Source organism: Myiozetetes cayanensis, unplaced genomic scaffold, assembly GCF_022539395.1.
Source record: "Myiozetetes cayanensis isolate MyiCay16 unplaced genomic scaffold, myiCay2020 scf12, whole genome shotgun sequence".
Taxonomy (NCBI): domain Eukaryota; kingdom Metazoa; phylum Chordata; class Aves; order Passeriformes; family Tyrannidae; genus Myiozetetes; species Myiozetetes cayanensis.
The window spans coordinates 12,940,338-12,953,464 of NW_026086826.1; the positions used below are offsets into that span (position 1 = coordinate 12,940,338).

At 48.9% G+C, this 13,127-nt stretch overlaps 1 protein-coding gene across 2 annotated transcripts; it reads right to left on the bottom strand.

Annotated features, from left to right (window-relative positions):
• Window positions 1–6,356: 6,356 nt before the first annotated feature.
• DIRAS3 (DIRAS family GTPase 3) lies at window positions 6,357–8,076 on the bottom strand. 2 transcript variants are annotated; one of them, XM_050307306.1, is made up of 2 exons: window positions 7,763–8,076; window positions 6,357–7,251 (listed from the first exon to the last, which is right to left on the bottom strand). In XM_050307306.1, the coding sequence occupies exon 2, from the start codon at window positions 7,164–7,166 to the stop codon at window positions 6,570–6,572; it is 597 nt and encodes a 198-aa protein (XP_050163263.1). In that variant the 5' UTR covers window positions 7,167–7,251; window positions 7,763–8,076; the 3' UTR covers window positions 6,357–6,569. The 2 variants fall into 2 exon arrangements, with proteins under 2 accessions (XP_050163263.1, XP_050163262.1); XM_050307305.1 differs by lacking the exon at window positions 7,763–8,076 and adding an exon at window positions 7,473–7,616.
• Between the last annotated feature and the right edge of the window lie 5,051 nt (window positions 8,077–13,127).

Sequence of the window (13,127 nt, forward strand, 5' to 3'; positions counted from 1 at the left end):
TGGGGTCCCTGGCCTTCCACAGGCGTGGGGCTGGGCGTGTGCCTTCCCTGTCCTCAGGGCCCACCAACCTTGGTCCACGAGCTCCACTGCCTGGCAGTTGAGTTCGGTTCCTGTTGCTGTGGGAGAAGGCCGAGCTCTGGGGCTGCCTGGGTGTCGACCCACCCGTAAGTGGGTCTGGGAGCCTTTGTTCTCCCTCAGCTGGCAGCCTGTGCTCTGAAGGTGCAGGAACACCCGGCGAGGTCTCCACGAGAGCTGTTGATTACAGGTTATGGCTGGGCTTGTGCTGGGCCCTCTGGCCTGTCTTGGGTGACAGTGGGGTGTAAAAAGCCTTAAACAGCCACATTTTCAGGCATTTGATGCCGTACCAGTGTCGGAAACACTCCGTGCTACAGCATGAATTAAATTATTCCATGGTGTTTGCTGGAGGGCTTCCATAATATTCGTGCTTGTAGCAACTTGGTAAGTGTATTGCAGAGTCCTCCCACCACCAGTGCTTGAGGTGCCTGGGTAACTTCTCACTGCTACAATCCTGGTATTTGTTTCCCCCTTCATTTCTAACTTTTTTCCAAACATGCTTTGTGCTTCTCCTTACCGAAACTCAGTACTTCTTCCTGTCAGTGCTGCCTTTATCCACTATCTCTCCTAGACTAGTATTTCAAATCAGAGGGTTGGTCTCAACAAAAAAAAAAAGGAAGTAATTTCTTAGGATGTGTTTTTCTGTGGCAGAACTGATGCACAGGGATATGAAGTGACTCACCTGCTGTCCCTGAAGGAGACAGTAGAAGGGATGAGGATCTGCTCCATCCTCTGCCAGGGGTGCTCCAAGCAGTAAGGAGGATGTGGGCAGCTGGCATGGCTGAAGAGGCCTTTTCAACACTCTCACCCCAGATGAGTTCTTGGTCTTGGTCCAGGGACTTCATGTGATGGATGGATATTTCCCTCCAAGGAGGGATTTTCACTGCCTGGGTGTGAGCTGCTAATCCCTCGCCTGCCAGGCGCCCACGGGCAGCCTGAGGCAGATAATGGATACAGGGCTTGGAAGAAGATATGTAGGAATAAAGGAAAACCTTAACGTAGGAGAGAAGAGTCTTTGTATCTCCATCCTTAGATATTTTTAGCCTGAAAGGCACAAATGCATCACTGAGATATAAAAGGAAAGCTCCTGTTGCTCCCTGGGCCAGAGGCTCCAGCATGGTGCTCTGCCTGATTCCCACCCTGTTTGGACATGGCAGGGTGGGAGCAGGGATTCTCTGGGAGCCCAGAGAATCGTCACATGTGTGATAATAACATACCATTATAAGTTAAATAAATTTCAGTCATTAGTAATGGATCCAATAACTTCCAGTAGGAGACTGTTCCCATCTGGGTATGCATACACACACACTTTTCTCTGTATTTACTCACAGCAGCAGTGAGGTTACCTCTGCCTACAGCTGCTCTTGGAGGTCCCAAGTGCTTAATTCTCACTGGAGCCAAACAGAAGTTGGCCTCCAACAGACATGAAATCATAGAGTCTTGGAATGGTTTGGGTTGGGAGGGACCTTAAAGCTCATCTCAGTCCAACTCCCTGCTGTGGATAGGGACACCTTCCACTATCCCAGGTTGCTCCAAGCCCCATCCAACCTGGCCTTGGCCACTTCCAGGGATGGGGCAGCCACAGCTTCTCTGGGCAACCTGTGCCAGTGTTTTATCATCCTTAGTAAAGGCCTCACACAGAACAAAACCAACTGAGCCACAGCAGGGCTGGCACTGGGGCTTTCCCCTCCTTCCTCCACTCGTCCTGCCCCTTTGCATTATTAGATGTACTCCTATCTAGTAGGATTTTACATCTCATCATTTTTCCCAAAGGGGGAAAAAAGGAAACAATTAGGACTGGCAGGTCTAACCTGGCACACAGCAGCACGATTAACCAGGAGGCTGCTACGTGCCATTCATTTTGAGCCTCTTTAGAATTTTCATTAGCTCTTAGAAGCTTTTGATGTCCCTAATTTGGGCCACAGAACACTGCACAGGATGACAGGCAACGATTAAGATGAGGTTTTACTCTTCCAGAGCATGCTGGGCACCTCAAGACTATGGACCCTGCATATAAAGCAATATTGCTTATTATTCTGAGCTGTTTGTTCCATTAATCATGTGCCTGCTTTGCTCTGGGAAGAGGAATTGGAATATAGCAATATTCTGTCTCCTTGTTTTTAAAATAGATGTGTGGGTGGACACTAGCTACTGCTCACATTTTTCTCTTGCAAGAAGAGCTGTTTGTGATTCTCCTCCCTGGTGTTTTCTCTTGACACTGATTTTCCTGGTTGGACTTGGGAAGGAAGATGCCTCAAGCCAGTCAACAAGTACTGCATGGAAATAATAGGTATTAATTGAGAAATGTTTCAATTTCAGGATTGCAGAGAGGAAGTCTTGGAACAGCTTTAAAATTAAAGGTGTTATTATTCCTTCAGCAAAAATCAGGCCTGCAGTGCTATTATTTTTGTCCATTAAAATACTTCTGATTTGACAGCTTCTAACCTAAATATTCGTATGATCATACAATAGTTGATAGTAGATAAACACATAAAAAATGTGTTTATCCCAATAAAATGTTATGGAGGCATTAACAGCAACTCAACAAATTGTGCCAGCATCTTCCATAACCTTGTCTCTCCACATCTGACCTCATGAAGAGCCTTTCTGAAAACCAGTGAGGTCTGGGGTTGAACAAAACTTGATTGAATGGGGAGAGGGGGAAAAAATAAAGGGAGAAACAACTTGAGAATTACTGAGTTCCTGTCCTGCTCACCAGGCACAAGCAGTGTCAGGGCATGTCTGCAAGCTGAAGGATTTACAGGATGCATAAACAGCTCCATAAAAAACATGTTGTCACTGGCTCCTGGAAAAGCAGTGCTGGAAAATGGTAGGTAAGACCAACACCTGTAATGCAAGGCCAGACCAGCTCCATCAGAGAGCAGAACCGCTTCTTCACTGCTGACAAATGATTTCATGTCAGTGTCTTTCATCAGAAGATCTACTTAAAAAAACAAACCACAAATCTGTTCACTTTTTTAAACTGCACTTATTCAAAAAGGGTAGGATCATTTCCTTCCAACATATACTCCTCACATTACAAAGCCCAGCATCCTGGCAGCAGCCATTCCAATAAAATAAATTTCCCTTCTTGTAAGAACAAGAGATTACACACACACAGACACCTCCCCCCAGATTGGTTCAGTTTATATGGAAACATATATTATTTATTAACACGCTTTTAATTTACAACCAAATTGAGCTGGCACACCCAAGACATGGATTATTTATAGAGCAGCCACAGCAGGTGTCACTTGTTCCCCATCTGGTCTAGGTTCTTAAATTGGGATGCTCCCAGGAGCACCCCTGCACCTCCACCCCGGCCTCTCCATGGCCATACAATCCTGTGGGACCTCCTCCCATGCCACCAAAGGCACCTTTGAATCGTGGAATCATTCAGGTTGGAAAAGCCCTCTGAGCTCGTCAAGTCCAACTGTTCCCCCAGCGCTGCCAAGGCCACAAGTGACCTACATCCCCAGGTGCCACATCCACATGGCTTTGAAATCCCTCCAGGGATGGGGACTCCAGCATTGCCCTGGGCAGCTGTGCCAGGGCTGGACAGCCCTTTCCATGAAGGAATTTCCCCCAATATCAAAACTAAACCTCCCCTGGCACAACTTGAGACTGTTTCCTCTCACTCTGTCCCTTGTTCCCTGGGAGCAGAGCCCGACCCCCACGTGACTCCCCCCTCCTGTCAGGGAGTTGCAGAGAGCCAGAAGGTCCCCCTGGGAGCCTCCTTTTCTCCAGGCTAAGCCCCCCCCAGCTCCCTCAGAGTTCCTCCCAGGTGCAGGTGGGACTGAGCCTGTTTTGTTCCCATGAGTTGTCCCTCTGCTGTGACAGATCCCAGCCCTCGGAGATCTCCACACCCTGCGCAGGGAATACCACAGCGATAATGACACATTCCAGAACATCCTGGCTGGGTGAGTAATTGCAGATCCTTTGCACAGGCATCTCCATGAAGGCAGTGGGAGTTGTATAGACATTATTAGGTCTCCTGACATTTTAAAAAGGTTTAGCAGAAAATGTCTTCGAGGCGTTTTGAAGGCTGCAATGGAACTGAAATAGTCTTTGTAATAATAACAAAACGACTCACAAGGAGCTTTGCATAACTTTGCCAGAACCACAGGTCCTGCACTGGGAGCTTGTGGGATGCCTTCTCCAATAGGGAAATCAGTAGCAGGGCTTTTGCACCGATGTTGGCAAGTGAGCACAACCTTCTGCCAGCTCCAAACTCTCCTGCAGAACTTCCTTGGGTTTCTGAAATCACAATGAATAAGATTTTCTGCTGACTCAAATGGTGTGAGGCCTCCAGCTGGAACTGGGACCAAACTCCCTGGGCACACACACAGAGCCAACTGACCCTATGTGGTGTGTAGGGACAGCCTGAGGAGATTGGAAAAGCAGCTCAGGAACGGACACAGGAGATGAGAGCACCAGGCACCACCAGTGATTTTAAGAGTTATTCAAGGATGTGATACAAACTTCATGGCTTTGTGCATCAGTCTGCAACAGGAACAAATGACAGCTGGCAGAAAAGGCCCTTCTCCAGCACCTTACACTGAAACCCAGCACTGATAAACAGAATTACAGAATCCCTGAATGGTTGGGAGGGACCTTAAAGCCCATCCAGTCCCACCCCCTGCCATGGGCAGGGACACCTTCCACTATCCCAGGTTGCTCCAAGCCCTGTCCAACCTGGCCTTGGACACTTCCAAGGATGAGGCAGCCACAGCTTCTCTGGGCAACCTGTGCCAGGGCCTCACCACCCTCACAGGGAACAATTTCTTCCCAATATCCCATCTAACCCTGCCCTCTGGCAGTGGGAAGCCATTTCCCCTTGTCCTGGCACTCCATGCCCTTGCAAAAAGTCTCTCCCCATCTTTCTTGCAGCCTCCCCTTGGCTCATGTTAGACATAAAGGCTTTCAAACTATGGGCCTGAAACCCCTGTGTGCACTCTCCAGCACCTTCTGTTCCATACCTGTGTTCATCTTCAACAATAAAATCACTTCACTAGAAAAGTGCTATAAAAAGCTGCAATTCCTCTCTGCTCAGTCTCCCACATCAAGACTCTTGTTGCTGTGTAAAAGTGAAATTTACAGAGCAATGTTGAGGTCTTACAGTCTTCTTGGGCTACTACACACCCAAAGGAGGGCTAATATGCACCCAAAGTAGGAGACAGAATCATGGAATCATTTAGGTTGGAGAAGCCTTCTCAGACCACTAAGTCCAAGCTTTCCCCTAGCACTGCCAAGGCCACCACTGACCCCTGTCCCCAAGTGCCACATCCACAGGGCTTTTAAATCCCTCCAGGTATGGGGACTCCAGCTGTGGGCTGCTGTGCTCGAGCTGGACAGCCCTCTTCAGGAAGGAGTAAGATCCATGGCAGAGCCTGATAGCGAATACTTGCATTTATTTTCTTGAACTCTCAACCATGCACTGCAGATGAGACTTATCAAGCTCAGCTCTTTTTGACAACAGCCAAAAAACCCAGACTGGGGGAGTGAGATAAGAGACAAACTAAGCCCATGCCTCCAATCCTTTCATTTGTGGAAAGTGTCTCCTTAAGGCTCCCATCAGAGAGGAGTTTCCTTGAAACATGAACCTTCCAGTGTAGATGTTTCTTCCCCAGGCTTTGTTACCCAAACCAACTTGTCTCAAGTCTCATCTAAACCTGGGTAACTTGGACAGAATAAAGAGGGGAAAACAAATATCTAAGAATCCCAGGAAGACCAGAAAAGGAGCGTCAGACAGAAAACAAGTGATAATTATCTTGGCAGTTCCCTATCCTTGGCAGCTCTTGCTTAAGGACACCAAGAATCACCCCTGGGTTTGGTGCCACAGCACGTGGAATGTCCTGCCTCAGTGAACAGTGGAAGTCAGAGTACAGTGGGAAAAAAAGCCAAACAGCCTGATTATAACCTGGTAAAGCTGTAACTGCCAGAACTGCAGGAGTCTCAGGAATTGCACAGCACATGGGAAAACTTAATTTCTACCACAGAAAAATTGCCATCTTGGTCTGTCAATCAAAAATGTAAGCAGCCAGATAAACCACATAAATGTTCATTTTTAGTGCAGATGCCTCACTGTGCTAGGGATTTTTCTGGTCAACAGATTACTGAAAGCAATTTTTGAAGTCTACACATTAAAGATGATTTCCTTCGAGCTAAGAGGCTGGAGATATTTAAAAACTGGTGTGTACTCACAGGAATAGAGATGTTTGTTCTGACAGACATTTTTCTCCTCTGTAAAACTTCTTGCATTAAAAACTTCTAGTCAGAGGTAATTGTTAACATGGAACATTTATTGATTTAAAAAAATAAACATGCAGAAGGCATCCTCTTTAAAACCAACACGTAAAATAATCCAGTCAGGGTTTTAGAGAAAAGCAAAAGCCCTGTAAGGCATGGATTCCTCTGAAACACCCAGCAGAAATGTGTTTTCCACGGGAATCCACGCTCTGACTACACCGTGCAGCAAGTAGAGCCAAAGGCAATCACATAACAGAGCATTTGCCTTGCAGTTTATCTTTCTTTGTCTGCTGCTTGGATTTCTTTCCGTCCACCTGGAGACGGATAGTTCTCCTCTGCTCCAGATTCAGGAGCTCCTGGAAGAGCTCCTGCACGTTGTAGTTCATTTTGGCCGATGTCTCCATGAAGGCACACTTCCACTTGCTGGCCAGAGCTTGCCCCTCGCTGGCATCCAGCTCCCTCTGTGTGTCATCACTTTTGTTCCCCACCAACATTATGGGGATTTTTTGGATGTCCCCTTTAATCTGACATATCTGGTCGAAGATGGGATGAAGATCTTCCATGGATTGCCTGTTGGTGACGGAGTACACCAAGATGAAGGCATGCCCTTTGGATATAGAGAGCCGCTGCATGGCAGGGAACTGGTGGCTGCCCGTGGTGTCCGTGATCTGAAGGGTGCAGATGCTCTTGTCACAGCTGATCACCTGCCGGTACGTGTCCTCGATGGTGGGGATGTAGGTTTCCCTGAAAGTCCCCCTTACAAAACGCAGGACCAAGGAGCTTTTGCCAACCCCGGCTGCTCCGAACACCACCACCCTGTAATCATTGCTCTGCTCGGGCATCTTGGCTGAGCGGCGATGCGAGTGAAGGTCTGCTCCGAAAATACCCGAGTTCCTCCAAGTTTACACAGCCCTACGCAGAGGTGGGCTGTGGAGAGCGAGAGGGAGGGGGGAAAGGGGGAGAGGGAGGGGGAAAAGGGAGAGACGGAAAGAAAAATGAATCGTTCATACCAGCCCGGTAACGTTACGGTACGTTACTGAAATAAGCAATTAATAAGTCACTGCCCTCCCATCCATTTTCCTTGAAATAAGCCACTATCCCTTCATCTCCCCCAGCCATACATCGCATGAAAGGGAAAAGGAATTCACCTGTAGCCATCAGCTCCACCGAGCAGCGAAACGGGACTCGAATCGCCTGCCAGCCGCGGGGAAGCTGTGTTCCATCCCCGGGAAAGCGGTATTCCAGACCCGGGAGGGTGTGTTCCAGCCCCAGGGAAGCGGAATTCCAGCCCCGGGAAGGTGTGTTCCAACCCCAGGGAAGCGGTACCCCCCGCCCGGAGCTCCGCTGCCGCGGGAGGGGGGGGAGGCTCCGTGCCTCCATACACCCAGCCTTCCCCTCAACACCCCCATGAAAATAAATAAATAACCAGCACAACCACCTGAGCTACAGCCGCTGGAGCCGAGTTCTGCTGCTCCCTCTCACTCCGCGCACAAAGGCGCGTATCCTCGGCCCCCCTCGCCGCAGACGCCCAAGCACTGACAGGTTCTGCCAGCTTTAAGCCACCCTGAGCATCTCCCATCTTAAGTTTAAGTCTGATTGTGTTTAAAAACACTTAATACAGCTCAGCTTTCCGCCCCCGCTGTCATTAAGCGCGGCACGGATGCCCTGAAAGGGCTCCTCAGCCCTTCCCGAGGAAATCCCCGAGCCCTGGGGCCATGGCCACCAAGGTCCACTCCGTGTCCGCGTGGGTCCCTTCCAACTCGGGATATTCTGTGATTCCATGACTTTGTTTGTCTCCCTCACACTGACGGATAAAATAGAGTCGTTGTGTGTCATAATCACGAGTCGCGCGTCTCCTGGTTTATTAGGAATTTCCCCAAACGCCGCCTCTCCGCACGCCCTCTCTGCGGGCAGAACGGAGCACGCACAACCCGGTGCCTGACAGGAGAAGGGGCTGAGAGCCACCCCCGGCTCCTCCTCGCTCCGTTCCGCCACAGCCGCCGCCATGAGCTGAGCTCTCTCCCACGACCCCTTCACCCCCCGCGGGGCCCCGCCGTGCGGCCCCGCCATGGGGCCGGCTCTGCCCCTCGGCCCGTTCCCGCCCAGGCGCCGCCCGCCCTCCCGCCCCAAAATGGCCGCCGGCGCCTGTGGAGGGCGCTCGAAAATGAACGCTTGTCATGAGTTGTTCGTGGTTGGGGCAGTGTGTGGGTTCCTTACAGCCTGCAACACGGGCTATGTGTAAAATTTTCTTCAGAATTGACGTTCTTTGTGTTTAATCTTTGCATTCTTTCAAGCCTATTCATCAAGAAGGGAGATTTAATCCATGAACCAGCAACTAACAAGCTCTAAGTGATGTCCAGGTGTTAGAAAAACAAGTAACTTGTGGGTAGAATTGCTTTGTTAAGGTTTAGGGCTCCACAAGTTTCAGTGATCTCAGACCTTGGATTGAGGTTAACAAAGCTTGGGAAGAAGGATTTCCAATGATAGTGGACACAAAGAAGGCAAAATTAATTTACAGGCCATAATGACATTTGGCAGAACTCCCAAGATAAGGAAGAAACTAATAAAGCTAACTCAGCAATTGTGCTGAAATCAGCTCTGACAGGATAAAAGGTGATTCTGGCAGGGGTAGATCGTGACCACTGACCCAAGAAAACCACTGACCTAAAATGCAGAAGTCGTAAAAAGTTTTGATAGTTGGGGTGCTGCATTTGTGGAATTACACTGGACACCCAACTCTGAAATAAATCATCAGTGTCTTGTGTGTCATTATTGGCTTGTTGCACGCTGGGCAATGAAACCGATTTTTGCAGACATTATCATTCCTATATGTGTTTCTAAGGAATTTCTGTCTCTAGTCAAAGCACTTGTGGAGGAAACACTTTTCAGTCCTTCCCCAGGCTCATTCTTCCCAAAACATTTGTGGTTTTCCAGGTTATCATGCCTTATTTCTCTAATCCTTGCTGCATCGCTGACTGTAGTGTTCTCCCACCTTTTTTAAATCCACTTCTATCAGCCTTGTAGTGCTTCCCTCCTACCCCAGACCAACAAAAAGTGTCTCTTTAGACCTACTTCATACTGCTGTGGATTTTTTTTTGTGTCTAACCATTATGTCATACCTGTACTGTTCCTGTCTCTCCAGGCAGAATGACTCGTTTGTGGAAAGGCTCATAACCTGCAAGTCATTCACTTTGCCTGAATCTCATCATTAATGGGGATTTTTAGAGCTGATTTACAAACTATCATTTCTGGTGTTTATGGGGTATTTATTAGCCACAATGAAATCCTAACTAGGAATGACTAGCTAATTCGCTCTCTGCTCAAAGGCAGTTACCTATTTTCAGGTATTTTCCAAGATATCCAATACTTGTTTCTAAGAGGTATTGAAATAATACCTCTTTCTAAGAAGTAATTGTTGGATAAGTAAGGTGACATGAAAAGCCAAGAGGCTCTTGTGTTCAGGGAAGGATTCGTGACTCTCTTCTAGTCAGAACAGCAGGAAAGAAGCTGTGAGTCAACTTAGCAGAGGTAAAAGAAGGATTCCAGCTTCCTTGAAGAAGGGACGGAGAGAGCCATGTCCTAGACAGTATCTGTGTCTTGGGAGGGACACAGCCGTGAGATGCTGGCTCAGTGTCCCACTGTTGGTCAGGATTTGCTTGGGATGGAGCTGACAACAGCCAGAGAAATTCCAAAGGGAAATGTTAAATGGAAATCAGCTGTCTGGGAGAGCCCCTCAGGGAAGCAGAGCACAGAGGGAGCAGGGATTGAGGCCTGCTCCTGCTGCTGCCCTGGAAAACTGCCTGGGGAATTCCCAGAGTTGTGAGGTGCCGGACAGCACTAGGGACCCAGAGGAGGGATGGGTGACAATAACCAGATCCCTTTTCTGTGGGGACTTTGCCAGGGATTGTTTCTGTTCTGTCAGGACTCCTGTGGGACTTGCAGGGATTGCATAATTTCTCTGAGGAAATTACAGCACAGCACCAACAGCCCCAAAGGCTCCCAGGGTTCGGGAGGGGGGTATCCAAGTGACCAGGGGTACAGCAGGGAGACTCAGGGACAGGCATCCATCCTGCTCTGTCTTCATTGCATTGGGCTCCATTTCCACTGCTTTTCCTCTGGAGGATTTCCTTTCTGTGTGGGAGACAGAGCTGGATCTTCACAGCCACTCCATCCATCTCCTTAATATTGCTTTGAATGTCACCAGTTCCTGTGGAGAGGCACGAGGCAGCAGGTAAGGCAGAAAAAGGATTCTCCTCTGGAATTACATAAATTATTATTAAACCAGAGGCTGTGTGTCAGTGGTGCATATTGCTTACTGGACAGGATGTCTCTTCCCAGAAATGCCGAGACTTGGGAGCGCAGTCCAGCCTGTACAATATTCATTAGGAAATGTACCAGCATGGCTTAGCTATTTCTGAGCCATCATATCCATCTCATGAGGGAGGGCTGTACTTGGAAGAGTGCCCTTCCTCTGGAAACTCTGGAGGACTTTTAGCACAACAAAATGAGGATGGAAAAATAGAAGAAAACACAAATTCCACCTATTATAATGGATATAAACTTCCCTGGGCGTGAAATAATGAAACAGCCAAAGGATAGGACAATATTTAAACCATCTCAGCAAGGAATTCATTGCATGGAGCCACCACACATCAGTTCAGCTGAGCCAGAAACAAACACCCAACCTGCAGCCTTCCATGGGGAGCAGGGCTCTAATATCCCAGTGCTCAGCACAGCAGCGAGGAGGCACCAGCATGGACAGCCAGAGTCAGCTGAGCCTCTGCCCCTGCCAGACTTACACTTCAGAGATGGAGAGGCACAAGGTGCCAACAGTCATAACCATGAGGAGAGCTCATATTTTATTTAAACCTCTACACCTAAAGCCTAAAGCTCGGATTGATTTCCTGTAATAGAGGAGGGAAAAACTCCCAAGAGCCACCAGCTCTTGTGCAGTGCGGTGTCAGGTGCTAAGTGGGAAGCAGACCCGTGACATGTCTGTGTGCCCACCATAGAGCAAAACCTTCCAAAAATAAATCTGTCGCTGCTTAGTGCTTATTTTACCCCTCAAAAAAAAATGCACTGACTATGCCATCGTTGAGAGCAGGAGTGACAGTCATTACAAAAGGAGCCGGAGCTCATCTCCTGCCCTTCTGTCCCCAGCAATGCCACCAATCCTTTATTTCCATCATACCAAAATCCAGAAAATAGCCTTGGGCTACAGAATTTGGGGTTGGAAAGAGAACATGTTTCCGTGTCCCACAACGTTCTGATTGTCTGTGGGCTACTGAGAGCAGCTTTAAAGAGGACATTGAGGAAATGTCAGCACCTCCCTCTGCTCATCCAGTGCCAACACCACCATCATACCTGGGCACCATCTCAGATCCCTGCTGGGATCTCACCCAGTCACAAGTTGTCTCCTAATTTTAAGCTGGGACACATGGGCTGGCTGAATCCAGCAGGCACACAGTGAGACACAGCCACAGAACCTTCAGTCACTCACATCACCCTTCCCTGAGCATTTCCAGGCTCTAACGCTCCCTCCCTTTCAGGGGGATGGGCACTGGGGTCCAAGCCCAGTTCCCCTGTGCCTCCCATGAGGATACACCCCAGTTCCAGATTTCTAAGGAAACACAGAATCATGGAAACTCCTGACTTGGAAGAGACTCACAAGGATAATTGAGTTCAGTTCCTTCCCCTGCAGAAAACAATCCAATAAGGAAAACAAACTTTTCCAATCAAAGACCCTTTTCTGACCTCAGAAACTGTGGTCCCCAGCTCATCCAGAAAAGTCTTCCACAACCCATTTTCCCTTTGCTAATGTTGGCTGCTCACAGCCACTCCAGCCAGCCTTTAAAGTTAGTCTCAGGTGGCTTTTCCCATTCCTGCCAATTCTCAGTGTGTCCCTGCACAGCAGAACAGACACACAAAGCTCCCAGACCCCGAGCAGCACCTGGCAGGCAATGGGAGCTTCTACACATCATCCAATGTCCCACATTTTAGAGATGAGGGATCGATGGTTTGCGTTCAGTCCAGCAGGAGCAGGTTCTGGTGGCAGCAGGTGGCAGCAGAGCTCTGCCAGGACAGGACGAGCCCGGGCAGCGACAGCCGGGAGAGGAACATGTGGGAAGGGGCGGTGGTTCTACAGTCGATGGGAATTCATTGATTTGCATTGTTGCCGTTCATTAGGTCCCACAGTGCTACACTGCCTCCAGTCTCTCTGGGAGCAGCCGGAGTGCCTCACCGTGCCAGGGTAGCTGGAGCTGCAGAGGGAATAGAGCCATGGGCTCTGCCTAAAGCTCAGCTCTTGGATCCCCTCTCAGGTCTGATTTATCAGGACAGCCCTTCCTGCAAGGGGACTTCAGGCTCTTGATACCGAACTTAATCTGTTTTCATCAAATCTTCCACTACTCCTTAAGCACAAGTCACAGAATCACAGAATTGTTTAGGTTGGAAAATCTCTCTGAGCCCATTCCTCAGCACTGCCAGGGCCACCACTAACCCATGTCCCCAAGTGTCACATCCACATGGCTTTTCAATACCTCCAGGAATCAGAACTCAGCTACTGTCCTGGGTAGCCTGTGGGCTGGACAACCCTTACCTGAAGAATTTTTCCTTGATATCCAACCTGAACCTCCCCTGGTGCAACTTGAGGCCATTTCCTCTTGTCCTGTCCCTTGTTCCCTGAGAGCAGAGCCTGACACCCACCTGGCTCCCTGTCCCTGTCAGGGAGTTGGACAGAGCAAGAAGGGAGAAAGGGTTCACGCTGACAGAGGGCAGGGTGAGATTAGGGAGAAATTCCAACA

Coding starts and splice junctions, on each gene's coding strand:
- DIRAS3 (XM_050307306.1), bottom strand. CDS start 7,166: ATGCCCGAGCAGAGCAATGATTACAGGGTGGTGGTGTTCGGAGCAGCC.